Genomic DNA, 27,181 nt, shown 5'->3' on the forward strand with positions numbered 1-27,181 from the left:
AACCATTCCAATCTCCATCGTCCAAACAGGTCAAACAGGTCAACGATTGTCTCTGTGAAGAATAAAATAAAGAGCTGATAGCAATGTCTTGGTTTCTTCACTTTACATTCTTTTGAGGGAAGGTCCTGGGAGTCAGCCTAGCCTAGGGTATGGGAACTATTTTATTCAAATGACAGTGTGATAGCACTTAGGGAGCACAGACTCTGAAGCTACACTGTCTGGATTCAGATCCTAGCTGTGTGACCCTGAGTGTTAATCTCTCCAAGTTTCAGTCCTATCACCCATAGATGGTGTCCATCTGGTAAGTTAATGTATGTAAAGCCCTTAAACAATGGCTGGCACACAGTAGACCACATTAGCTATTATTTTTACTACTTGTCCAGATCTGTCAACATAGCTCTGAAGAAAGTAACAAAAAGTCCCCATCCTCTGCTAGTCTCTTAAGAGAGTTTCATGTGCAAGTGCTGGATGTCTTGCTGTGCTAAAAAACACTGGGGGGGAAGGGAATGGTCCTCATCTGAGTCGGGGTGTTTTCTCCTTGTGGAAGGGCTGGTAGTGAAGTTCGTAACTCAAAAGGAGGAGGTTGAGGTGAGCACCTCCTTACTGGATATGATCCTCCATTCAGCCTCTGCTCAGCCTGAGGTGGTTGTTTCCCTCTACTCAGGACCTCTGCCCCATCCTTTCTTCAGTTTCTGCTCCAGTTCCAATGTCTCCCAGAGCACCCCATGAGCCCCATGAGCCCTATCTGCCTTGCTCACTTATGTTCCCCATTAGACATGGTGCTCAATAAGTGGAGCTGAATTGAATGAAAAGCAATTATTTAGATTTTTCTCAAAGGAAAATAGTGGAGCTGAGGCGGCCAGTTTGCTTCCGTGAGCCCAGTCAGTCAAGGGGTGTTTGTGAGAGTTGTGAGCCTCTGGGAAAAGTAGTGGAGGAGCTTGATTGAGCCTGGGGCCCCTTTCCTCATGGTGACAGTGACAGCTGCTATTTTTGGGCATCTGCCTCATCCTCTAACATGGGAAATCTAACCTTCAGTGACTGACATACCACCTGTGTCTTTTAGAGGTATTTTATTAAAGAAAAAACAAACAAACAAAAAGCCCAACCCAAGAACTCTTGGTTCTGGGAGTCTGGGAGCAGCTTAGGTCTGTGGGGAGGGTGGAACCTGGAAGACAGACAGTGTGTGGGGGGGGTGTCTCTGACCCCCGGGAGGAAGAGCAAGAGCTTGGGGAAGCTGTCGGGCAAAGCAGCCTTTCCCAGGGCTCAGCACCCCCTCTGCGTGAGGCCTGGGCCTACCCGCGTGGAAAAGACAAGTGTGGGGCTCAACCCACAGAAAAAGGCAGGGTGGTCAGTTCCGGACAGGCCTCAGACCTCTTGCCAAAGTCACCAGCCAGTAAGGAAGGACAAATGGGTAGCCCGGAGCTCAATCGGGCCTATCAGCACCCTCCACGGAAGTGGGGTTCAACTCACCCTAGGAAGGCAGGCTCAGATTGAGAGACGGGGCCCCAAGGACTGAGCAGAAGGGGGCCTGACGAGGGGGGAGCTGGGGGCAGTCCTAGGCAGGACTCCCGGCGGGCAGGGTAGGACCCAGACTCTTCAGAGCTCAGTGGCCCTGGGGGCTGCGGGGCAGTGCCCGGATGGGCCGGGGCGGAGGATTGTCCAAGACTGGTTCGGGCCGGGCGCGAACGCCGCCCCTGCGCTTTTGCTTGCGCAGCAGGTAGCTCGAGTACTGCACCTCGGGCATGGCCAGCTTGAGGCAGGCCTCGGTGGCTGGGCCCGCGCCGCCGTTGGGCAGGTCATAGCCCATGATGTCCACCTTGCGGCTGGGCTGCCATGGCTGCAGCTGCTTGGTGCGGATCTGAGCGGCGGGCCGCAGCACAGGCTCGTCGCCGAAGCAGCGCCGCAGTAGGCGCTCGCGGGCCTCGCGCAGCTCACGCGCCTCGCGCTCCACGCACGCCCGGCCAGCGCTCGCCACGCGGCGCCAAAACGTGGCGTTGAAGTGGTCATACAGGCCCGCGTCGAGCGCGTTCCAGGCGCGCGCAGCCCGTGCAAGCGCCGCAGGAATGGCGGCGAGGCGCGAGCTTGCGGCGCGCGCGTTGAGCTTGGCGTAGAGCACGTCGTCCAGGTCCCAGGCCAGCAGGCGCCGCAGCAGCACCAGCGACTCGTCGAAGTACTCGGCGATCATGACGAGCGAGAAGACCTCCTCCACCTGGCGGATGAGGCCCGCCAGGTAGGCGGCGTCGTCGCGCGGGCTGCGCTCGTTGTCGCCGCCCAGGTCGTAGGCCAGCGTGTTGTGCGCGAACATGGCGAAGTGCTCGCCCGCGCGGTAGTAGGCCTCGGGCGCGCGCAGGAAGGCCTCGAGCGACGCGTTGGGCACGCGCCGGAAGGCTGGACAGTACTGGTTGTAGTAGCTGAAGAGCGACTCGAACATGGCGGCCGGCTCGCGCAGGATGGTGACGTAGATGGTGCCGGGTGGCATGAGGCGCTCGAGCTCCGCGCGGTCGAAGCGCAGGTGGCTGGCTAGCACGTGCGGCGGCCGCGTGGCGGGGTGCACGAAGTGCGCCGAGAAGTTGCGTGGGTAGCAGAACTGGTGCTCGCAGCTCGGGTGCGGCAGAGCCACCGTCAGGTTGTGCCGCTCAGCGAAGCGGAACAGTATGTTCTGCACGGTGGTGCCCGCAGTCTTATGCGTCTTCAGGAAGGCCACAGTCATGTGCTTGGGGCGGGGCGGTGAGCCCCGCAGAGGTGGACAGCTCAGAGGAAACAGCTTGGGGTACCTGCCAAGTCGGGTGTGGGGGGGGCGGGGTGTGCAGGGGTAAGGGTGTGAGAGGGGTGCATCTCAACCCTTGCCCCTCCCCAAGGATGTTGAGATGGGCCACAGACCCGTAGAGGGGTATGGCGGGTGGCCTCTAAGATGACCTTCCGTGCTCCCCGTTGGCCTTGGGTATTCGCGCTTTTGTGTATTTCCCTCCCCATGAGTATGAGCAGGACTTACTGATGCAACCAGGGAATAGAATAGGGAGAAACGATGGGATGTCACTCTGGAGATTACATTATAAGATGACTATGGCTTCTATCTTGGTGTCTTTCTCTCTTTCTCTCTCTCAGATAAGTCATGCAGGGAGAAGCAAGCTGCGGTACTATGAGCAGCCATATGGGGAGGTACCATGTGGCAACAGTCCCCGAGGAACTGGGCTCTTAGTCTATCGCCTGCTTGAAGGACTGAATGCTGCCAGCAACCACACGAGTGAGCCTGGAAGGGGAGCACTTCTGATCAGAATTTCATTTGAGACTGCGTCCTCAGCAGCCAGCTTGAGTGCAACTCCATGTGACCTTGAGCAAGAAGTACCCTGCTAAATCACACATGGATTCCTGACCCACAGAAGCACGATAATAAATGTTTGATGTGTTCAGGTACTAAGTTTTGAAGTAGTTCGGCTATACAGAAATACATAACTAATATAAGGACAGGGGCCCTTGGAGATCCTTGAGAAAGCCTACTCTACACATATAGAAACTGAAGACCAGAGGAAGAACCATTTACATTATCTGGGAACTCAGCTAAAATCACCATATTCTCTTATTCTTTGTTTTCTTATTTTTACTTTTTCACCGGCTCCTCATCTTATAGATGAGTAGCATGAGCTTTGAGGCAATCTGTTATGTGATTCTGTTAAGTTCTCTGGAGCCTCATTCATTTATTAAACAAGTTTTGTTTTTGTTTTTTTGAGCATGTACTATGTGCTAGGCACTGTTCTAGGCTCAAGAATTTTACTCGTATAAAAAACAAAGAATAATCCTAGCCTTCATGAAGCTTTCATTTCTTTTTCCTTGTTCCTGAAACAAAGGTGTTTGGGATTACAGGTGACCTGTAAGTTCCCTTCAGACTTTGAGTTACTCTTGTTTCTTTTCTATCCTAAGCATCATGTAATGAGGATTACTTTAAGCACCTTTGAGAATGCCACCAAGACTTCCTATCTATGGCTGGTTTGGGCTCAGGGTAATATCTATACAGATACTCCTCCTAAAGACCAGCAGATCATCCAGCAAGGAGAACTGAGCCCATTCACACCATTCTCACAGGCAGATCATGTAGAAAATGGGAAGGTTGTGGCCCTGAGAGGGGCAGGGACTTGTTGGGTTCCCATAATGAGCCAGGAGTAGGGTAAGGGCTCCTATTGGTTGTCACATTGGATTCTGTATCAGGATGACTAATTGGGTCACACGTACCATCATTCCCATTTTATAGATGAGGAAACAGGCTCGGAGAAGTGAGGGGATTTGCCCAGCACAGCAGAAGTAATGAGAAGTTGTTTGCAGTCCTTTGGGGAGACACTCAGAACATGATGTTGTGGGAAGGACTTGGACTGGATTAGAATCCCAGGTTAGTCACTGACTAACTCTATGACTTCAAGCAACCTTTCAATGAAGACCAGTCCCTGCTCTGGGAGGTTGTGTGGCTCTAAGGAGAATGTATAGAAAGCACTTTTAGAACAGACGGAAGGGGCAAAGCCCAGCGGAAGACACACTTTTCTGGCAGATAAAAGGGATGGGAAGGAGAGCTCCAGTTCTGCCAACCAGGCAAGAATGTAACTCGCCTGGGGCCCGCCCCCACACCGAGGCCCAGCCCCCTTACCAGCTGAGCTGCGCCCCCTGGTGGATGAGGAGGCTTAAGGTGCCACATCCTAGCACCAACAGCAGGATTTTCCTGCGGCTCATCATCTTGGTGGCCTGCTGCAGGTGCTGAAGGATGGGTGGCATGATGGGGTACCCAGCCCTGGACCAGCCGGGGCCTTGCTATCCAGGACTCCCTTCGCTGGCACTCATGGGGGCTCCTGGGGCTCTGGTAGCAGGGCCAGTATTCCTGAGAGGCCTAGTAGAAGAAGGAGGCAAACAGGTTTTCAGCAGGTAGAGGAAATGGGCTGTGGGCCCCAGCAGGACTGCTGCAAAGGAGAGCTCCAAAGGGTGGAATGAGCAGAGAAGCCAGAGAAGATCAGATTCCTACCTCCCATTACCAAGACTCTATCTCCACACTGCTCCAGATAACTTAGTCTTGGGTGGAATTACAGGCTCTGGGGTGTGGCCAGCTCTTCAAGCTGTAGCCACTCCTCCCTTGAGCCCTGTCTCGGCTTCTCTGCCTGGCCCGAATTCATCTTTGTCTTGTGGTCATTTGTATCTGTCTCCCCAGTAGACTTACCTTAGCACCAGGGCTTGGCTTAAAGCACAAAAGTCTCAATTCAAGGTTTCTCTCCTTCAGGACTCCTTGCCTGACTGCTTCAGCCAAGAGTTGGTCTTGACTCCCCAGAGACTGAGCTCATATGAAACTACTGAGCAGACCTATAGCTTCTTGGGTCTCTTGACGTGGGCAATGGATCAATACTGCAGGTTTACTACATGTACTGTACTCTTACATACTTAATTCCATGTAATCCCCACCACACTTGTAACACAGATATTATTCCCCATGTTACAGACCAGGAAACTGAGGCTGTAAGTGTTGGTGCTATGTGTCCCATAGGCACACAGCTGTTGGCAGGATCAGGATTCAGACCTGTTCTTTCTGGTTTCAAACTAGTCCCCCTAGACGTTATATGTGCTGCTTCCACAGAAAACTGATTTCCCCGTCCCTGCTGTGGATTCTGGCAGTTCTGCATGCTTCTGAGCCCGAAGCATGGGCTTCGGCCTTCCTAGCTGAGCTCCTGCCCTGAAGGCCCAAGACCAATAAATCCATGTGGGAAAGAAAGGAAGGACTTGAAATCCCAGAACCCTATCTGGATTCCATCCCCAGACACCTGAAACCCTGGCTGCCTCATCAGCTGCCTCTGCAGCGAGAGGTGCCCGGCCAAGGCCGTGACATGGCAGCCTAGGAGAGGGGTGGCAGTGTGGGGAATACGGAGGGGCTTCTCCTTATTGTCCTGCTGAGATTTTCCAGGAGAAGGTGGGTCTCCATCTCAGGTGAGTGGCAGGAGTGAGAGGCAGAAGAAGGGTCTGGTTTCCAGCCAGTCACCTGTCCCTGCATGAATACCTTGGCTCAAGGGCAGCCTTTGGCAATGCTAGTGGAAAGTCAGTTCAGCAGCAATGCCTTCCTCCCCACTAGGGTAGCGTCTCTGTCTCAGGGCCCTCAGTCTCAGGTCTAGGTTCAGCTTCAGCCTCTCTCACACACACACCTCTTGAATGGGGAGAGGGAGCCTGGAACCCTATGGGCATTTGCACGTATATGGAACTAGGACACCTGGGTCCCAGGAGGGATGAGGTAATGTAAAAACTTTTGACCATCACTTTCCCCAGGGGCCTGGAGCTTAGTTTTCAGTCCCTTTTCTTAACCACTACCTCCCCTGCTCCTCATTAATCCTGGATTACATTTAAACCTGTTTGGGTGGAAAGATGTCCCGGTTATGCCTTTCCTTTCTCTCCAGGCCCTATCACCTGGTTTCCTCCACCAACCTGCAGACAGACTTAATCTGCCTGGGGCTGAGGGAGGTGAAGGGTTCAGCCACACAGGGCCATCCAAGGGCACAACAGAGAAAGTCTAAGGCCCTGTGGTCTTTTCAGGGATTGCTAGGGGCAGAGAAGGGCTGGCTCTGCCTCAGTGAGGAAGCCTACAAGAGGAAGTCAGAGTCTGTGGCCTCTGCCACTTACCCTGCCTAGAGGATTTGGTGACAAGATGGGAGTTTCCTGGGGGCACCTGGGTGGCTCAGTTGGTGTCTGCCTTCGGCTCAGGTCATGATCCTGGGGTCCTGGGACGGCGCCTGGCATTGGGCTCCCTGCTCAGTGGGGAACCTACTTCCCCTTCTCCGGCTCCCCGTGCTTGTGCTTGCTCACTCTCTGTCAAATAAATAGTCTTTAAAAAAAAAAAAAAAAGTTTTATTTTTTTTAAAGGGAGTTTCCCAAAGAGGCTAAATGGGGGAAGGGGGCCAACGTATTCTCATCTCTGCTATACTTGCTAAAAGTACCCTATTTTCAGTGGACTCTGGGTCACCCAAGGAGGTCATGCCTGGAGGGAGCTACACTGGGACTTTCCCTGGAAAATGCTTCAACCAGGCCACACAGAGAAGGACAATAGAGTACTTGGTGGTCCTCTCCATCTCCCTCCCCTCCATGTCTTAGCCCTGGGGACCCGGCCAGCCAGACTCCAGTCTGAGGTCCCCTTGGAAGAGGGAATCATACCTGGACACCAGCCCTTCAAGGTGGGCACTAGTTTCTGTTTGGTCACCATCAGTGACAGGATGTTCACCAGTTTCAGATACAGCCTGGTCTGTTTCTGAGCAGTCTCAGCTAGTCAAAGTTATTCCTGGGACAGCTAGGTTCAGCCTACCACCTCCTCAGCTTGTTCTCTTCCACCTTCCACTCTACATGATTGCTAGTGCTGCCCTCCTGGACCACACAGATCATTTTTCTCCATGACAGACCTTCAGGTATTTGAAAGCAAGAACCTTGTCTCCTCTGGGTGGGCACCTGGCCAGGCTAAACATTCCAGGTCCGGAGAGAGGGTGCTACCTGGACCCTGGAGGCCTCCCTTTCTTGGCAAGTTCTCTCCACTATGCCTCCTTGGAAATGGAGTCAGAGTACTGGCACCTGGGGATGGGGGTTGGCCAGGGCTAGGCTTAACCTCTATGATCTTAAGGCTGGTATAGGGTGGGTGGTGGGCTCCAGGGGCCCCGGCTCCTGCTGGTCACATGCTTCAAACCACTCCCCTTGTCTCCCCTGTGTCTGCTCCATGGAGAGAGTTTCCCTCAGCTGTCCCAGACAGGTCAGGATGCCCAGCCTCATCAGAATATCAGTGCTAATTTTAGTCAGAACAATTTACCTCAGGCTGCTGCCTGGTTTTGCTAATTGCTTTCATTTCTCTGGGGAACCAAGGAAAAAATTATCTAGCTAGCCAGAGCTTCGAAAACTGGCCTGGACACCCACCCACTCCCAAATGAGCCTTCTCTCTCCATCCTGGCTCTTGGGTCAATATGGGTGCTTTTAGAAGAGGAGGGTGTCCTGGCCTGGACCACCGGACCTGACCATTGAATGACCTGGAGACTCCATCCTTACTTGAGGATGGCACAGCCCAGTGAGTAGGGAGGGAAGCTGCCCAGGGCACTAAGGAGGAAGAGGCTAAGGGCTGAAGGGGTTGCAAATTAGTAGCCCAGGAGATCATCTATTTTTCCACCTCCCTCTTTTCCTTCCTTTTTCCTCCTAGCCTGCTGCCAGGTCCCCCCACCTCCCTCTCCCTGCCATCCCCCCCATCATCCCTGCCTCCGAATTCCCTTCATCCTCCTCTCTCCATCACTACCACCCCTCCAGCTCCCATTCCCTCAATTTCGTCCCCACCTACCCCAGGGATTCAGTCACCAGGATCTGGTCACCATAGGGGATAGGCCAGATTCCCCCTCTCACTCCGGGCCTCTCTCGCTCCCCAGGGGACAGAGCGCAGCCCCCCCCCATGTTCTCCAGGCACTAGGCCCCCGCGACACTCTCCTGCCCACCCAAGATCTCCGTCCGGTCCATCTCCGTCCCCCACCCCCACGCCGGGCACTGCAGTACTCACGCCAAGGGCTCTGCCTCCGACCTGAGTGGGGGGGTGGTCGCCGCTATCTCCCAACCCTTGTCCCGAAATCCAATGCGGATCGGAGGGCGCCGGGGGCCCTGAGCGCCGAGTGCGGGTTCGCTCGCCTCTCCGCGCCTGGATGGGATCAGGTGGCGGCTCCGATCCTCTCCGCTCGGCCAGCCGCCCGCCCCCCATCGCACACCGGAGGCGGGGCGGGGGCGGGGGCGGGGGCCCTGCAGCCTTGCCGGGGAGGGGGAGGGGAAGGAGCGGGAAGGGGAGGGGGCAGCTCTGACTCGCGGGCTGCCCAGGAACAATCTCCCGGTGGCATCTTCGGATGCCAGCATCCCTCGGCAACCTTCAGAGACTGGACACCAATGTGGTCAGCTCCTTGCCCTCACTCTACATAAGGGGAAACTGAGGCCCAGAAGGTATCTGGACACTCTGGCATTGCTGCTGGGCATTCCTGGCTCCAGAGGCCAACCTTGGGCTGGTGGGTCCTGGGGGAGTTAGAGACACAGGTATTCTACAAACACTGGCATGCTCTCTCTCTCTCTCTCTCTCTCTCTCTCCTCTCCTTCTCTTCTGTCCACCTCCAGTAGAGAAGCACAGCTCCAGCCTGGAGTCTGCTCCCATCTGCCCTCACACTCCTGTGGATCCTTTTCCTTCCAGCCCCTAAGGCAGTCCCCTGCTGCTGCAGCAGGGCTCCAGACCCACTCACTCCTGACCAGAGCTTTAGCACTTTGTATTGGGAATCAGAGAACCCAAGTTCAACCCTTGTTAAACTTAAGTCCCAGAGTCAAGAGCAAAGTCCTTGGGTCTGGATACTTTCAGCTCCCAATAGAGAGCTGTTCTTGGAGCTGCTGGAGGCTGCAGAGATGATACATGTGAAGGCTCTGTGTAAAAACTCCCATGGGGGCACCGGGGGTGGTAGTCCCAAATTTTCTGCCTTCTTAGTGCTTAGCTCCTACCACCTGGGAGCTGGGCAGCAGTACCTCTCAAAGTCATACCAGACACCAACAGTCCCACATATAGTTCATTGGTTCTCACGACCCCTGCTTTCTCCTGCTATCTTGGCCTAATATGGCAAGATCCTGGAAATGGGACAGCCTCCTCCAAACCAGGGCTGGAAGGGATTGGATTCCATTCTAGCCCCACACAGTTAGCTATTGTGTGAGGGTCCTTGTTACGATGTAGAAGGGGATGGGAACTCTTGGAGTCAGGAGAACTCCTTGTGGTCTCAGTTTGGCCTCTTGGGGATGTCAGCTTCTCTCTGCCCCAGTTTCCCCTCTGCACAATGGGAGGTCCAGCCCTGCCTGGTTCCCAGGGTTGTCATGATTAAAGCCCCACTTGTCCCTTTCTGGCCCTAGGTACATCACCTCCTCATCCATCAGACTTTAGTTTATCTTGCTTCAGTGATCACCTTTCCGAGCACATACACATGCCTAGGGCGCTCCAGCCTCAGATGACCTGCCAGGATCTCTCCAGTTACAGGGAGCAGAAAAATGCTTCCTTTGGGTCAGGAATGGTTCTTCCTGAGTGTGCTGACAAGCTGGAAGGGAGGGCATCATTGCGATTTCTTCTGTTCTTTCTGGGTTTGGCTTCTCCTTTGGGAGTGTCAGGAGACTCAGATGGTGGTGGTGATGGAAAGAGGAAGCAGGCTTGGGCAAGAGGAAAGAATTTCCTATTTAGGATTATGATGTGAGCAACCTTCCTGGCCCAGTCTGTTTTTGTTTCTCATAAACATATCTATCCTGGACCTGGCATCCCATTATTTTTCCCGTGCTCTCAGCTACTTCTCTTTGGAAGGCAGTCAGTGAAATGGAGCATGCTAGAAAGAAGATATGAAGGGTGTGTGTGTGTGTGTGTGGGTGTCAGGAAAATGAGACCACTTTACTTGAATTTCCCAGCTCTCACTCAACACACACACACACACACACACACACAGAGGCAATGAGCCTGCCAGTGAGAGGACAGGGCTAGAATGGGAAGAGGATCTCAGAGCTAGTGGCAGAGATGGGAAGAGAAACTGAATTGATGGGTCAGGATAGAGAGAGATGGAAGCTACACAAGCAGGGAACATCTGCTCATCCCTCCCTCAGGTGCACAGGCGGTTGCTGGTGCTGCTGGTGCTGTTGGGGCAAGGAAGGCAGCGTCGACTCTGCCAGTAGGCTGGTGGGGATAAGGGGAGAAAAAGTCCTGAGCTCATTTTTGGGACTAAAAAAGATGCATCCTGTCGCCCGAAAGATCGTTTCGTTTGTTTTCCCCATTAATCATTACTGAGCGCCTCTTGAACGCCAGGTGCTGCCGGACAGTAAAAAGACCAGGTCCCCTGTGCACGTTCTTGGGGAGGTGGGGCAAAGGGGCAAGAAAGAATTTAAAACAAATGGTAGATGTTTGTACGTGTTACGGGAACTCCAAGGAAGGAAAGGAAAGCGGGAGAAAGGCTAGCGGAGACATCTGAGCCGGCCTGATAGGTGGAAAAAGGGGCTTTAGTGTGGCCCTTCCCCCCAGGTCGGCAGCTGGAGCTCAGCCCGCTCCCCTCCTGGCTCCGATCCTCTTTCAGCCCATTCATCCATGCGTGGGCCGGGGGTGGGCGGGCAGACAATCAGATACTGTTTTATCACAGGCATCGGCTGCAACCTCCCGCTTGGCGCCCACAACGCGCGGCCGCTGGCAGAGTGAGTCCTTCAGGCCTCCCTGAGGAACGAAAGCGTCCGGGCCTCTCACGCCTGAGCTGAAAGTCTGGTCGGAAGGCTGGAGATCTGCGCTCCGGCGGGGCAGACGCAGAAAGCACGCCTTTCTGGCGGGACCATCTTGCCCCGCAGCCCCGCCCCTGCTCCAGCCTCCAGTGTTGCCGGTGCTTCAGCCCGGCACTGTGCTCCGGGAGCCGGACCCGCAGAGAACGGGACCTGCGTACTACAACTCCCAGAAGGCTTCGCGGCCTGGCATCCTGGGGACGCTTGGAGATCCGCAGGGTCTGGGCCGCAATGTGAACCGCCTGCCAATCCTCCAGCGGACGTGGCGTACGGCGCTGCCGGAAGTTCCGGCAAGTGGGCCCCAGGTCCGGTCCGGACTTCCGCGTTGGTCGCGCGCCTTCCTGCGGCTAAGATGGCGGCCGAGCATCCCGAGCCTCCCAAAGGAGAGTTGCAGCTGCCGCCGCCGCCACCTCCCGGTCACTATGGCGCTTGGGCTGCCCAGGAGCTTCAGGCCAAATTGGCGGAGATTGGAGCTCCGATCCAGGGTGAGGAGCTCGGGAGGTCAAGGGCCGGGGCAGCGTAGGCCCAGGGAGAAGCGGAGCCTGGTTACCCCGGAGACCCGGGGGGCGGAGGGAGGGGCGGAGGCGGACCGCTGGGGCCTGGCTTGGTCCCGCAGGCCTGCTCGGCCTGACTTACCCCGTTGATCTTGTGCTTTGCCCATCAGGGAGTCGCGAGGAGCTGGTGGAGCGGCTGCAGACCTACACGCGCCAGGTAAGTGTTGGCGGGACGTCAGGATAGGCCGAGTTTCTGAAGGCCTCAATGAGCCCTCAGGACTCGGTCTTAGCTTTTTATGTACCTTGCTGTTTCTGCTTGTTTTTTTACATTACCTGACCAGTTGTAAACATTTTTGTATATATAGGTCTTCTGCAGTGCCTAGCGCAAGCTCTGGCAAATGGGCAGTTGGTAAATTTTGTTGAATGAATGGGAGCAATGACGTTTTGTGGAACAGCTCCTCTTGGACTGACCTGGAGTCCTTTCTCTTTTGCAGACAGGCATCGTGCTGAATCGCCCAGTTCTGAGAGGTGAAGATGGGGACAAAGCTGCTCCCCCTCCCATGTCCGCACAGGTAAGGAGGTGGTTCTACTTTATAAGATGACTTCTGTTCAGGGCAGCTCCTCTCACAGTCAGTGTTTTGGGGATGCCACTAACAGATTGGACAGGGAGAAATGGGAGCTCTTCAGTTCCCCTTTAGTCCTGATCCTTACCTCCTTATCCAGTGTCTGCTTCTCCAAATACTACCTGTCATTTAAGGTTTAGCTTAAGTAATTTAGAAGCCTGACTTGATTCTCCTTCAGCTGGAAATAGCTCTTTTTTGCCTTACCAGGCACAGTTCTCATTTTGTTCAGTGAGACATTATGGCTCACTCTCTTATTTTATTTCATACCTTTTATATTTAGTGAGCCATTGGGACACACTGGCTCCAGTTTATTTAAGTCTTCTTAACTTCCATTTCCTTTCTGAGCCAGGATTTGAATTTTTCTCTAGGACAAGACTCTGATCTGGGATCTATTGACTTCTGTGGGTGGGAGGAGGAGTTCCCAGGTGGCCATTAGAGGTGTCCTTGGATTTCCTGAAATTGTATGCACAATCTGTGTTCATGGTTTTCTGGGGAGAGAGTCAATAGCTTTCCTTGGTTGGTACCCCAAAGTTAGTATTCTCTTCTATCGGTATTATATTTTTTTGAATGCAGGAATTGTCACTTGACTTTGAATTTTAGTACCTGGCTCATAGTACCTGCAAATGTCTGCAGTAGATAAACGGTTCCTAGTGTATGTTGACTTTTTTTCCACAGCTTTCTGGGATTCCCATGCCACCACCACCCATGGGACTCCCCCCTCTGCAACCACCTCCACCACCCCCACCACCTCCACCAGGCCTTGGCCTTGGCTTTCCTATGGCAGTTGGTCCCCGCCCACCAAACTTGGGGCCACCTCCTCCTCTCCGCGTGGGTGAGCCTGTGGCTCTGTCAGAGGAGGAGCGGCTGAAGCTGGCGCAGCAACAGGCAGCATTGCTGATGCAGCAAGAGGAGCGTGCCAAACAGGTAGGGGAGGTGGCAGGTTGGGCATAGGTCTCATCAGGGTCCTAAAGGGGATTGAAGCCTTAGAGAAAGCTGGATCCTGGGGCCAAGCCTTCTGGGAAGTCTGGACCAACGACTGGAACATAGACCCCAGGCTGAAAGAGGACCCCCAGAAGCAGTGTTGTGGCAGCCTGGCCTGAGGGATAGTGATGCTGATGTGAGTTTGTTTTCTTTTTTAAGCAGGGAGATCATTCACTGAAGGAACATGAGCTTTTGGAGCAGCAGAAGCGGGTAATTCCCTCCATTGGCTGTCACTTCTAGTACTAGTGTCCAAAACAAGATGCTCCATTCAAGTTTTCCATGGAGGTTACCTCATCCTTAAGTTCCAGTATCTCCCAGATAATCCCATCTTTTCTGGAGCCCAGATTGGTAAACTACAGACTGTGACCTGATTTTGTATGGCCTGCAAGTTAAGAATGGTGTTTCTATCTTTGGAGGATTGTTAGGAAAAAAAAAATTGGCAAACCAAGAACATACTGCAACCCTTGCAATGGCCCATAAAGTCTAAGATATCTGTTGTTTAGCCCATTACTGAAAAAGTCTGATAATTCGTATTAGTCTTATATGATTTTAGATACCTATGAGAGGACTCTGGATTAGTCAATTGTGTGGGATTTAGACTAAATGTGATAGAGGTAGTTAGAGAATAATACATGAGACATGCAGTCCCAGAGGTGCACTCTATCAGTTGTTCCCTGCTGCATTACTGGAGATATTGAAAGTAAGCATTAACAGGAATAGATATGAAATTATGAAGTGCTGATTTTGCCTAGAATGTGTTAGATCTTTTTTTTTTATTATTATTATTATTTTTAATTTAGTTATGATAGTCACACACAGAGAGAGAGGCAGAGACACAGGCAGAGGGAGAAGCAGGCTCCATGCACTGGGAGCCCGACATGGGATTCGATCCTGGGTCTCCAGGATCGCGCCCTGGGCCAAAGGCAGGCGCCAAACCGCTGCGCCACCCAGGGATCCCTAGAATGTGTTAGATCTTAAGGAGCAGATAAAAGAATTCATTGTTCCTTAGACATAACTTAATCTCTTGGGGGAAAAGCTCTTGTTAAAAAATAGAAGGGTGTGTATAGTTAAATGTTAAATTCTCCGTTAGAAACCACGAGTTTCCCAGGTTTTTTTTTTTTTTTTTTTTGCGTGTTATTTGCAGGGGTTTTCTTTTGTGATAGAGGCCTCTTCCATTTGGATCAATAGTCCAATCACCCTTCCAGGGTGGGGCTGGTGAGGATGTCAGAACTCAAGTGGTACCTGATTGTTCTTCTTTGGGCCTCCTGGCTAAAAGACTACATTTGCCAGAGGCTGCCTGACCAATGGATTTCCAAGCTGTGTATTCACTCCCACATCTCTCTTATAGGCAGCTGTGCTCCTGGAGCAGGAACGTCAGCAGGAGATTGCCAAGATGGGCACCCCAGTCCCTCGGCCCCCACAAGACATGGGCCAGATTGGTGTTCGCACTCCTCTGGGTCCTCGAGGTAAGACCCTGGAAATGGAAGAGAAGGGAAAGGAGTGTGTTTGAAAAATCCTAAATGTAAGTACTTATTCTTTAAAGTGCGTATATTGTAAGCATATAGTCCAATGAATTGTAATAAATTGAACAACTCCCACAACTAGCACTTGGAGCAAGAAACAAAATTAAAAAAAAAAAAAGAAAAAAGAAAATAATTCTAGTACCTTAGAAGTTCTCCTGGGCTTCTTCTAGCCATCCCCTTTCCCTAAGGGTTACCATTGATCTTTAGCAAGGAAGGTAATTTTTAAAAATGAACATTGTGTCTTCTGACATTGGATTTTTTTCTTCTCACAGTTGCTGCTCCAGTGGGCCCCACTCCCACTGTTTTGCCCATGGGGGCCCCAGTTCCCCGGCCTCGTGGTCCCCCACCACCTCCTGGAGATGAGAATAGAGAGGTGAGATTGGTGATTTCTTTCTAGGGATAGGAGAGTGTGGTTTAGGAAGGTACTGTTTCTGGATTTTTAGAGAAGGATTCTGAGAGAAGATAGGAGGGCTTCTGGGGCTGGGGGGCAGGTGAGAGCCATACTTCGTTAAAGCATATTTATGTAGGGCAGGAAGTGGGATTTGGGAGACATTTCTGGGGCAGGGTTCTGAGGGGTGCTGAGGGATGATTGGGTCCAATTAGTATTGTTGCTCTTGGCTGTGTACATCACCTGGCTGGCAGCCTTTCTAGTACAAGAGATGGAAGTCTTGAGATCATCTCTGTCTGGGTTGTGTATGGCAGATGGATGACCCTTCTGTGGGACCCAAGATCCCCCAGGCTTTGGAAAAGATCCTGCAGCTGAAGGAAAGCCGTCAGGAAGAGATGAACTCTCAACAGGGTGAGTGTTTTGTGTTGCGAGGGTTGCAGGATGGAACCTGGAGAGGCGGAGGCCGAGTCTGCATTCTTCCATCCCTTCCCTGAGGAGGGTTTGAGAGAGAAACTGGTTCTTGGTAAAGAGGAGTCACTGTGGGCAAGTGTCAGGGTACCAATGTGAGGAGACTGATGGCCACTTTCCTCCCTTACAGAAGAAGAGGAAATGGAAACAGACACTCGCTCATCCCTGGGCCAGTCTGCGTCGGAGACTGAGGAGGACACTGTGTCTGTCTCCAAGAAAGAGGTATGGGATGGACCTGAGTCTGGAAAGAATGTCCGGGGACTAAAGTAGCACCAGTTTTAGGTGTCCAATGACCAATAGCTGCTGTTTGTGCCAGTTCCCAAGCATCTTATAGATATTTTGCATTTAATTATCATAAATCCTTGCAGTTCAGGGTACCGTGTGTGCTTGTGTTTTATAGTTGCAAATATTGAGATTTTGAGAGGTGCAATAATTTACCAAGAGGTACACAGTTTGAGAGGGGCAGAACTTTGGAGACCTTTTCATGGTCTCTGTCCTCAGTCCCTTGGGGAAATTGGACGAGGAGATTAGGGGGCAGACATCATGCTTGGATTCTCCAACCCAGTTGGTTTTCCTTTTGCAAGAAAAACCGGAAGCGTCGGAACCGAAAGAAGAAGAAAAAGCCCCAGCGGGTTCGGGGGGCATCATCTGAGAGCTCTGGGGATCGAGAGAAAGAGTCAACCCGGTCCCGTGGCTCTGACTCCCCGGCAGCTGATGTTGAAATTGAGTATGTGACTGAGGAGCCTGAAATTTATGAGCCCAACTTCATCTTCTTCAAGAGGATCTTTGAGGCTTTCAAGGTACAGGGAGCAGTGCCTTAAGAAGAGGCAGAGCTGAGCAGGGAAGGGAAGGGGATGGGGAAAGATGTGGAAAGGAGGGCATCTTTTCAATGCTGCGTTCAGGAACTAGAGAGGGACACAGGGCTGGAGTTTCCATGTTGTCTGCCTCCTCAGCTCACTGATGACGTGAAGAAGGAGAAAGAGAAGGAGCCAGAGAAACTTGACAAACTGGAGAACTCTACGGCCCCCAAGAAGAAGGGCTTTGAGGAAGAGCACAAGGACAGTGATGACGATAGCAGTGATGACGAACAGGTGAGGCCCTCATGTTCCTGGTCGGGGGGGTAGGGCTTCAAGATGGGTGGCTGAGATGCATCCAGTGGGGGATCATGATGAACTCCTACGAAGAATCACTTTGGGGTGAGCTGGGAAGTGTGATTCACACCTCAGAGTCCTGCTCAAAAGAAATAATGGTTTTGTTCTAGGAGAAGAAGCCAGAAGCCCCCAAGTTATCCAAGAAAAAGTTGCGCCGAATGAATCGCTTCACTGTGGCTGAACTGAAGCAGGTGAGACCTGAGTTCATCTAGCAGATCCTAGAGTGAGCATGGCTGGGAGTCCACATGAGAAGCTCCTACAAATCCACAGGGGTCTTGTTTTAGGGATAGAGAGGAAGGCTTTGAAGGAGGCCTGGGTCACATGGGCACGTGTCCTCTGAGGAAGAGAAAGTTTTAGATCTGAGAGGTTATGGCTTTCTAGTGGCATGTTGCTGTGTTTTCCAGCTTGTGGCTCGGCCTGATGTTGTGGAGATGCATGATGTTACTGCGCAGGACCCCAAGCTCTTGGTTCACCTCAAGGCCACTCGGAATTCTGTGCCTGTACCACGCCACTGGTGTTTTAAGCGCAAGTACCTACAGGGCAAACGAGGCATTGAGAAGCCCCCCTTTGAGCTGCCAGACTTCATCAAACGCACAGGCATCCAGGAGATGCGGGAGGCCCTGCAGGAGAAGGTAAGGGACTGGCCAGGGCTCAGATCTGCCCTGAAAATCCACATCCTTAACAGCAACCTATTTCAAAATTGGGAATGTGGTTCCCAAAGTCCATCTATTTCTCAATTGTCTAATAATCCATTTTCCAGAAGTCAGCATTGCATATGACACAGGGAGGGAAGGGAGGGAGGGAAAGATCTCAACTTCTGAAAAGCAGACCTGGCCTCTGTTTGGAGCTAGCTCTCCTGCCTCTTGCTGAGACTTCTGATTCCATGTGGCTCTGTTTGCCTCTTGTGTCCTCATTCCTCCTCTGCCTGCACTTTGGCAGCTCTTTGATCTGCACACAGTGACTCCTTTTTCCTACTTTGGCTATACTTGAAGTTCTGTGTTCCCAAGGGAGCCTGATGCACTTTGTGGCTAGAGATTCATGGTGGTTGTGTAACTTCTTAGATTTAAATTTTTAAATTAAATATTTTGAGTAGGTAATATTTTGTGGGCTGCAAAACATTGCAGGAGGTATAAAAGTACATGATGAAAACTGCCTCCCTGTTAGACTCCTGTCACCCAGTTCTCTCCAGAGGCAGCTAATGAGGTCAGTCTCTTGATCAGATGGCTTTAAAAATATATTTATCAACGTACAGAGCTGAAAATGGTTTTCTATGATCCATCTGTTTTGCTAGATACAAATTATATAATTTTGAGAGGTTTGAGCAGGAAGGATTTTGGTGACTTCTGGAATGAGATATATGAAGTTTCCCTTCATTTCTTTTGGGAGCGGAGAGCCAGATCTATAAAGAGCTGAACTGGGTAAATACTTTTTATGACCTGTCTTTTGGCATTCTCCACAGGAAGAACAGAAGACCATGAAATCCAAAATGCGAGAGAAGGTTCGGCCCAAGATGGGGAAGATTGACATTGATTACCAGAAACTGCACGATGCTTTCTTCAAGTGGCAGACCAAGCCCAAGCTGACCATCCACGGGGACCTGTACTATGAGGTTCGGGGACAGGGCCTTTGGTCATGGCTGTGTAGCTCTTGGTGGAAAAGGCTTTCTTAGCTGATATAGAGGCTCCTCTTAGCCTTAGAATTTTCATTAACTCCTCCTGGGTGGAATGGATTTGAAATCTTAAAAGGAGGTAGTCTTTTTGGAGGAGAGATTGAGTCCATGTTTTTTTTTTTTTTTTTTTTTTAAATTTTTTTTTCAATTTTTATTTATTTATGATAGTCACAGAGAGAGAGAGAGAGAGGCAGAGACATAGGCAGAGGGAGAAGCAGGCTCCATGCACCGGGAGCCCGACGTGGGATTCGATCCCGGGTCTCCAGGATCGCGCCCTGGGCCAAAGGCAGGCGCCAAACCGCTGCGCCACCCAGGGATCCCTGAGTCCATGTTTTGAAAGTGATAACTGAATAAGGGGCAGAGGTGCCAGGTGGTAGATGCTTTTAGGAAAAATTAGTATTGAGGGTGGGAGAAAGGTTTCCTTTTTTTCCCATCTGGATCATTGAAATAGCAGTCACCACGATAAGGAATTTTCAAGGTGGAAGGATCTTGGAGATCATCCCATCAAGTGCCTTCATTTTACAGACAAGAAAGTAGGCCCTAAATCTGGCCGTGTTTTCTAAGTGGGTTCATGTCAGCACTGGGAGTCTCGCTTTTCTCCTCCTTCCTGGCCTTTATTCCTTTTCCTACTCTAGCCATGGAAAGGAGTGATGAGAAACAGCAGCTCTCAGTAGGATTTTGTATCTGGTGTGGATTGGGACTTCTCATCTTTGTTTTTCTATCCCCTTGCTGTTGAATTCCCAGTGTGTGTCTGGCATTCATAATGCAGCGTCCTCTGCTTTTTTCTCAGGGGAAGGAGTTTGAAACACGACTGAAGGAGAAGAAGCCAGGAGATCTGTCTGATGAGCTACGGATTTCCTTGGGGATGCCAGTAGGACCAGTGAGTGCCAGTTACCTGACTGGGGATGCCAAGAAAAGGGTGGGAATTGGGGCAGAAGGGAGACAAAGGACAGGGCTGGGCAGATGGTATCCTGTTCTCTTTTTCTTGCAGAATGCTCACAAGGTCCCTCCGCCATGGCTGATTGCAATGCAGCGATATGGACCACCCCCATCGTACCCCAATTTGAAGATTCCTGGGCTGAACTCCCCCATCCCCGAGGTGCGCGCTGGCCTTCCTTTCATTCTTATTTAACTAGAGGATGATTTTTTTTTTTTTTTGTTCTCTCATCCCACCGTATCTCCATCTCTCTCTCTCTCTGTTTTTTTTTTAAAAAAAGTAGCAGTTTTTGTTTTTTATAAAACCTGACATAAAACAGTCCATAAGAATTGACAAGTCCAAACAGGAACACAAATCACTTATAATTTCACTCAGAAATAACCAGATTTAAAATTGGGTGAATGTGTTACCAGATATCTCTTGGGTATATACATGGCTGGACAGATAGAATTTTATCTCAAGAGTGGCATTACACTTTAATTTTAACATATGAAGTGTGAAATTAAAAAAAAAATTTTAGTAGATAGCAAAGTCATTAAGGTGAAAAAGAAGTAATTGTTAAATTTCAAGTAAAAATTTATCCCTTTTAAAAAATAGATTTTAAGTTGCCTGGATAGCTCAACAGTTGAGCATCTGCCTTCAGCTCAGGGTGTGATCTCGGGATCTGGGATTGAGTCCCACTTTGGGCTCCCTGTGGGGAGACTGCTTCTCCCTCTGCCTGTGTCTCTGCTGCTCTCGCTCTCTCTCTTTCTGTGTCTATCATGCATGAATGAATGAATGAATAAATAAATAAATAAATAAATAAATAAATAAATAAATAAATCTTTTTAAAAAAAAAGGATTTTAAAAGCTTCCCCAAGTTAGGAAAAGTCAGTAATAAGTTAGAGTCGTATTTTAAAGTACCTGATTGGGCAGCCCCAGTGGCTCAGCAGTTTAGCGCCGCCTTCAGCCCAGGGTGTGATACTGGAGACCCAGGATCAAGTCCCACATCAGGCTTCCTGCATGGAGCCTGCTTCTCCCTATGCCTGTGTCTCTGCCTCTCTCTCTCTCTCTCTCTCTCTCTCTCTGTCTCTCATGAATAAATAATATCTTAATAAAGTACCTGAATTACTTTCAGACAGTGTGGATTCTACCATGAAGGCTGAGGTTAGTTTTACCCTCTGCCTCTCATCTCCCCATCCTGCTGTCTCTGGGGTTTTTTTTTTTGCTTACTACTTCTGCTTTGTAATGCCTTGTAACATTTAATTCTTCTCTGAAATCATAATTTCCAGTTACCAAGTGCTAGTTCTGTGCTTTGTAGTGTGACTTTTCTCCAGGGCTTCAGTGTTTATTCTGGAGCTTAGTAGAGGAACTGATTTGCATTTCATCTCTTGCAGAGCTGTTCCTTTGGGTACCATGCTGGTGGCTGGGGCAAACCCCCAGTGGATGAGACTGGGAAACCACTCTATGGGGACGTGTTTGGAACCAATGCTGCTGAATTTCAGGTATAAGCTAAGGCTGTCTGTCTTCAGGTCAGGAAGTGGAGAGGTAGTTGGTTTATAGATTCATTAGCAGGGAGCTAGGTGTTTTGAAGTTCCAAAGTTGGAAAGAAGGCATGCATGTTCCTGAGATGTAAAGCAAGTTCCCCTCTAGAATAGGAGTTCTTGGTAGGCAGAGATTATTGTATTTACTTTTATATACTTTCAGTTTGCAACAACTTGACACATAATAGGTACATAGTACATGTTGGCTGAATGAATGAATGATCTCTTTCAGACCAAGACTGAGGAAGAGGAGATTGATAGGACCCCCTGGGGGGAGCTGGAGCCATCAGATGAAGAGTCTTCAGAAGAAGAGGAAGAGGAGGAAAGTGATGAGGACAAACCAGATGAGACAGGCTTTATTACCCCTGCAGACAGGTGGGGAGAGCAGAGTCGGCCTCGTAAGTGGTTTATCATTGGGGGCCTTCTCTTTACTCCAGAGATTGTTTCTCTCTTCACAGTGGTCTTATTACTCCTGGAGGTTTCTCATCAGTGCCGGCTGGAATGGAGACCCCTGAACTCATTGAGTTGAGGAAGAAGAAGATTGAGGAAGCAATGGACGGGTGAGGGAACCAGGCAGGGCTGAGAGGGAAGGTCTTCCTTGTCCCTTCAGCTTCTGGGTTAGCCGGCTGACTTGTCCTACACTCCCCCATACACCCCCCACTCCCCCGCTTCTTTCCCCACCTTGTGAACCAATTATCGAACACCAGCTCTATGCCAGGCACTGCTTTAGGCAGTGAAAAACACAAGGTAAGCAGTTCCTCAGAGAACAAGGTAATTTCAGCTAGGGATAGGATGGTGAAGCAAAGTCAACTAGGTTAATGGGATGTGGAGAGATTTAGGGGGTGGGGGTGGGGAGGGGAGGTCTTTGAGAAGGTCTCATTGAGGTATTTTAGCCAAGAGCTGAATGTTAAGAAAGATCTAGCCACATGGTGATCTGGGGCAGAAGGAACCTAAGTGCCTAAGAACAGGCATGGGTTTCTTCTAGTCTTGCAATGGAAACTCTCTTATTAGTTATATAAATGTGTAGGAGTGTTAAGTCTTCTTGATGAATTGACCCCTTTTTCATGAGATGGTCTTCTCTTTGCCCATTCTGTACTTTGTTCCATTTTCCCATTTGCCGACATTTTAGATTAATTGAACATTTTTTTATGACTCCACTTTGTCTCCTTTATCGACTTTCTTTTTTAAAGATTTTATTTATTTATTCATGAGAGACACACAGAGAGAGGCAGAGACATAGGCAGAGAAGCAGGCCTCTATGCAGGGACCCTGATGGTGGGACTCGATCCTGGAACTCCAGGATCATGCCCTGAGCCGAAGGCAGACGCTCAACTGCTAAGCCATCCAGGCGTCCCTCCTTTGTTGACTTATTAACTAGAAAGCTCTGTTTTGTTATTTTTAGTGCTTATATGGTTTATAATATCCATCTTTATCACAATCTACTTTTAAGTGATAATGCTGCTTGTGGAGAACAGTGAGCACCTAACAACAGTATACTTCCATTCCTTTCTTCCCAACCTTTGCACTGTTGTGGTTTTTTGCTTTTACATGTTATAAATCCTATACTATGGTTATTTTTGTTTAAATGGTCAGTTACCCTTTTCTTTTATTAGTTATCTTTTAGATTTAAGTAATTAGTTGAATATTAACTCATGTAATTACCATTGTCAGTGTTCTTTTTCTTTCATTTCTTTGTGTATATCCAGGTAGCATTTTCCTTTCACCTGAAAGGGATCCTTCAGCATTTCTTGTTGTGGGTCTGCAGGTCATGAACTCTTTCAACATTGGCAGTCTAAATCTTCATTTAGCCTTTTGAAAGATGTATTTTATCTTATTTAATTTTATTTTTTTAAGATTTTATTTATTTATTCATGAGAGACACAGAAAAAGAGAGGCAGAGACACAGGCAGAGGGAGAAGCAGACTCCATGCAGGGAGCCCCACACGGGACTCAATCCTGTGACTCCAGGATCAGGCCCTGGGCTGAAGGCAGGTGCTAAGCCATTGAGCCACCCAGGGATCCCCTTAAATGCCTTTTTGAAAGATTTTTTATTTTGGTCAGGAATAGGATTTTAGGTTGACAGTTTTTTTAGTTTCAGTACTTTATTTTGGGGTAGGGGGCAGAGGGAAAGGGAGAGAGAATCCCAAGCAGGCTCCATGCCCATCACGGAGCCCCGCATGGGGCTCGATCTCACGACCCTGAGATTACAACCTGAGCCAAAATCAAGAGTCAGACACTAACTGAGTTACCCAGGTGCCCCTCTCCAAATATATTTTCTGTGCCCATTGCTTTCTCCTCTCCTTTGGCAACTTCAGTTATATATGTGTTAGATCTCTTGAAGTTGCCCTCCTGCTCACTAATGCTCTGTTCATTTTGAGAATATCTCTTTTCTCTTTGTATTTCTTTTTTCTTTTTTTTTTTTTAAGATTTATTTATTTTTTTTGAGAGAGAGAACATGTACAAGCGGGAGGGGTAGAAGGAGAAGGAAAGAGAATCCCAAGCTGACTCCTCACTGAATGTGGATCTTCATGTGGGACTTGATTTCATGACCCTGAGATCACAACCTGAGCTGAAACGAAGAGTTGGATGCTTAAGTGATTGTACCACCCAGGTGCCCCACATGCTTGTTAATATTTGTTTGAAAGCCAGACTTCGTAAAACATACCCTGTTGGGTGCAGGGTTCTTTTGTATTCCTATAAATATTCGGCTCTGTTAGGTACACAGTTAAGGTACTGGGAAACAGTTTGATTCTCTCAGGTCTTGCTTTTCAGGTTCATGAGGCAGGAACAGAAGCAGTGTGTGGTCTTCTGTGCTACTAGGCCCAGGACCCTCTGTGTACTCTCCCCAATGTCCTGTTAGTTAGGAGCATCTTTAGTTAGCCTGGTGGGTTAGGCACTATTCCCAGACCCATGTGGGCAGCAGGCACTGTCCCCACCAGTCCTTTTGGGTGGTGCTTTCTGTGGCTCTCTGACACTTCACTCACCTGAGGACTGAGGAGGACCCTCTTTAGGCCTCCTGAGTTCTTGAGGCTCTGTACTGCCATCTCTTCCCTAGAACTCTGTCCTGTGATCTCTAGCTGTCTGGGTCTCTCTGGACTTTGCACTTCATCCCTTTAACTCCGTCAATTCGGGTCCTCTGGGCTCTCCATGGGTTCCCCCTGTTCATTCTGTAGCTTGCAGGCTCTCTCAGTATAGCAGGCAGGGCACCTGAAGGACACGCCTTGTTTGTTGCCTGTCTCATGAGTTAGTCTCCTCTGTTACCTGATGTCCAGTGACTTGAAGACCTTTGTTTCATGTGTTTTGCCCATTTTTTTGGTCATGTCAGGTGGGAGGGTAAATCTGGTCCCTGTTACCCCTTCTGCAGAAGTCTCAGGCTTTGCATATTTAGGAAAGAAAGAAAAGAACGGTCCTGTGATTGGAGACAAGGATTAGGTAAGGGGACCAGGTTATGAACCCTGTCATGTAAGGAGGTTGGGTTTATTCAAATAATCATAAGCCTCAGGATTTTTTTTTTTTTAAGATTTATTTATTTACTTATGATAGAGAGAGAGAGAGAGAGACACAGGAGGAGGGAGGAGTAGGCTCCATGCTGGGAGCCTGACGTGGGACTCGATCCCGGGACTCCAGGATCGCGCCCTGGGCCAAAGGCAGGCACTAAACCGCTGAGCCACCCAGGGATTCCCAGAAGCCTCAGGATTTTGAACAAAGGACCTGAACTGTTTTAAGGTGTTCACTCTGGCTGCTACATGAGAATAAATTGTTACCTGTTTCAGGGTGAGAGGTGGGGCGAGGTCTAGGTTGATATTGGTGGATTTGCTCTTTTGTGTTTTGTGTGGAATCCTTGAAATACATGGGGAGAGTGGCTCAGATGGTTCTTGCGCCATAGGAAGTACTGGGAGTTTGAGTTCTCTATTTTAGAGCTCTGGGTAAAACTTTGGGTAGGAGCTTTTGTAGTCTCCTTTCTCCTGCCATCTTCTCTGTACCACAGTTCTTTCAGAAACTTTCAGCCTGACCCTTAGCCCTTCTTTACGTGTGGGAATCTTGTTCTCTGATCTTCTAAACTTGCTTCTGGAGATCCTTTAACTCAATCCCCATATTCCTTCCAGGCTGTATTTCCTGCACTCAGCACCTACCCACTCCTTGCTTCTCATGGGCCTCCACGACCTGCAGAGGCAGCCTAGGCATTGTTTATCCTCTGGGAGCTAGGTGGAGGTGCTGCTTGTATGCTCTTTGCTTCCCCTTCTGGAGGCCTTTTAGGGCCTGACCTCATTGTCCTTTGCAGAAGTGAGACACCTCAGCTGTTCACTGTGTTGCCAGAGAAGAGAACGGCCACTGTTGGGGGAGCCATGATGGGATCAACCCACATCTATGACATGTCCACGGTGAGCACTTTTGGGGGCTGGGAAAGGGGGCGGAAACAAAGTCTTCTAAGTCTCTCTCTAGATGACAAGATTGATCCCTTTGCTAGGTTATGAGTCGGAAGGGCCCAGCTCCCGAGCTACAAGGTGTGGAAGTGGCCCTGGCACCTGAAGAGTTGGAGCTGGATCCCATGGCCATGACCCAAAAGTATGAGGAGCATGTGCGGGAGCAGCAGGCACAGGTGGAGAAAGAAGACTTCAGTGACATGGTGGCCGAGCATGCTGCCAAACAGAAGGTAGGAGGTCATGGGAACCCAGCTGGGTGTGAGCCAGGGAGTAGATACCAGGGACTCCTTTTTCAGCGACGTTGTGTCCTTGAATATGAGAATGAGGGTGCACTCAGTGTCTGCTGCCCTGAGCTTCCCTGGTGCTGGAAACCTTAGAAATCCTCTGGTGGGCTGCCCTCTTTAAGATGATGAAACTAAGGCACAGGGAGGGGAACTCACCCAAGTCTGAGACTCCAGTTTTAGCACTGTTTCCATAGATCTATGGGGCTGAGTCAGGTTGCCCATCCTTGTCTTGGGGATCATTGGTGGCTTTACCTGTTGTAACCTGTTTCTCTTTCTTTCTTCTAGCAAAAGAAACGGAAAGCTCAGCCCCAGGACAGCCGTGGGGGCAGCAAGAAATATAAGGAGTTCAAATTTTAGGTCTCCCTCACACACCTGGCCTCCTTTAGGCCTTTTGGATGCTTGGGCTTCACACATGGTCCCCAAGAGCCAGCTCTCCCACAATTCCCAAGGGCTTGTCATTTCATGTTCTTATTTTAGACCTGTTTTGTAAATAAAACTGTTTCCCACGGAAAGAGATGCATATGCAACACTTCTGATCCTCCTTCGTCTTTTAACCACCTTGTGCAGAAGGACTAAAACAGGCTTTTTCTGCAACTTCAGGGCTGCCCCAGTGACCAAGGGCATGCACCTGGATCAGATGCTGCAGTTGAGACTGGTGATAAAGTGAAAGCCATGCTGAAATTGTGCCTCACCACTGCCTGTTTTTCTAAGAGGGCTCTCGGGGAAGTACCTCTAGGCCTGGTTTGACCTTACTGCTTTGTCCTTGGAGACTAAAAATAGCCAGCTTAGCACCCTGGCTGGGCTGAGAAAGTGCAGTGGGCTTGGGAAGTAGGCCAGGTCAGGCCTTCCTATAGACCTATGGTCAAAAGAGTCCCAAGTCCATACCTTGGGGAGAACACAGCTCCATATCTAGATTGTCCTGAGTCTATATGAACCCCTGAATAGTTTCAGTCACTAACTTGGGGGGGTGGGGAAGGCTTGCTTTCTTCAAGTTGTCTGGTCCCAAGAAGTCTTCCCAACAGGCTACACTAGGTTGGACTTCAGGGCCCAACAGGCATTTCCTCGATGGGAAAGAGAAAAGTCCTACTGTTGTACTACTAGTATTGCTTTGCCCTAAGGGCACCAACTGAGGTGCGGATGTCAGGAGGCTTCAAGATGGTTTCTGGAGGTGATGGATGGGGGAGTAGTGTAGGAGATCCTGTGTTGGACACTGATTAAGCTAGGTCTTGGAAGGAGTAGAACGTTAGAGATTAAGCAGGGCAGCCCAGGTGGCTCGGCGGTTTAGCGCCGCCTTTGGCCCAGGGCGTGATCCTGGGGATCTGGGATCGAGTCCCACGTTGGGCTCCCTGCATGGAGCCTGCTTCTCCCTCTGCCTGTATCTCTGCCCGCCCCCCCAAGAATAAATAAAATCTTTTAAAAAAGATTAA

At 50.0% G+C, this 27,181-nt stretch overlaps 2 protein-coding genes and 1 long non-coding RNA gene across 8 annotated transcripts in view; 2 read left to right on the forward strand and 1 right to left on the reverse strand.

Moving 5' to 3' along the window:
- LOC144292351 (uncharacterized) overlaps positions 1–6,842 on the forward strand; it is a 34,912-nt gene extending 28,070 nt beyond the window's left edge. The window contains exons 2-3 of one of the 2 annotated variants that reach the window (XR_013359790.1): positions 3,106–4,381; positions 5,255–6,841. This is a non-coding gene — a long non-coding RNA (uncharacterized LOC144292351). Of the gene's footprint in view, positions 1–3,105 lie in introns of both variants that reach the window. The other variant, XR_013359791.1, reaches the window with a different exon arrangement.
- Positions 1,054–8,753, reverse strand: GAL3ST3 (galactose-3-O-sulfotransferase 3). 3 transcript variants are annotated; one of them, XM_077862486.1, is made up of 3 exons: positions 8,534–8,753; positions 4,634–4,870; positions 1,054–2,774 (listed from the first exon to the last, which is right to left on the reverse strand). In XM_077862486.1, the coding sequence occupies exons 2-3, from the start codon at positions 4,756–4,758 to the stop codon at positions 1,604–1,606; spliced, it is 1,296 nt and encodes a 431-aa protein (XP_077718612.1). In that variant the 5' UTR covers positions 4,759–4,870; positions 8,534–8,753; the 3' UTR covers positions 1,054–1,603. The 3 variants fall into 3 exon arrangements, with proteins under 3 accessions (XP_077718612.1, XP_077718613.1, XP_077718614.1); XM_077862487.1 differs by lacking the exon at positions 8,534–8,753 and adding an exon at positions 6,637–8,201; XM_077862488.1 differs by lacking the exon at positions 8,534–8,753 and adding an exon at positions 4,228–4,459 and having other exon boundaries at positions 4,634–4,864.
- A 2,836-nt stretch (positions 8,754–11,589) lies between these two features.
- SF3B2 (splicing factor 3b subunit 2) lies at positions 11,590–26,266 on the forward strand. 3 transcript variants are annotated; one of them, XM_077862483.1, is made up of 22 exons: positions 11,590–11,774; positions 11,954–12,000; positions 12,278–12,355; positions 13,082–13,330; positions 13,547–13,597; positions 14,736–14,853; positions 15,183–15,283; positions 15,613–15,709; positions 15,900–15,988; positions 16,351–16,566; positions 16,720–16,857; positions 17,028–17,108; positions 17,322–17,549; positions 18,377–18,526; positions 19,377–19,466; positions 19,578–19,685; positions 20,900–21,007; positions 21,279–21,421; positions 21,505–21,606; positions 25,329–25,428; positions 25,515–25,700; positions 26,040–26,266. In XM_077862483.1, the coding sequence occupies exons 1-22, from the start codon at positions 11,642–11,644 to the stop codon at positions 26,109–26,111; spliced, it is 2,685 nt and encodes an 894-aa protein (XP_077718609.1). In that variant the 5' UTR covers positions 11,590–11,641; the 3' UTR covers positions 26,112–26,266. The 3 variants fall into 3 exon arrangements, with proteins under 3 accessions (XP_077718609.1, XP_077718608.1, XP_077718607.1); XM_077862482.1 differs by having other exon boundaries at positions 13,550–13,597; positions 15,897–15,988; XM_077862481.1 differs by having other exon boundaries at positions 11,591–11,774; positions 15,897–15,988.
- The last annotated feature ends 915 nt before the right edge of the window (positions 26,267–27,181 follow it).

Source organism: Canis aureus, chromosome 21, assembly GCF_053574225.1.
Source record: "Canis aureus isolate CA01 chromosome 21, VMU_Caureus_v.1.0, whole genome shotgun sequence".
Classification (NCBI taxonomy): Eukaryota; Metazoa; Chordata; class Mammalia; order Carnivora; family Canidae; genus Canis; species Canis aureus.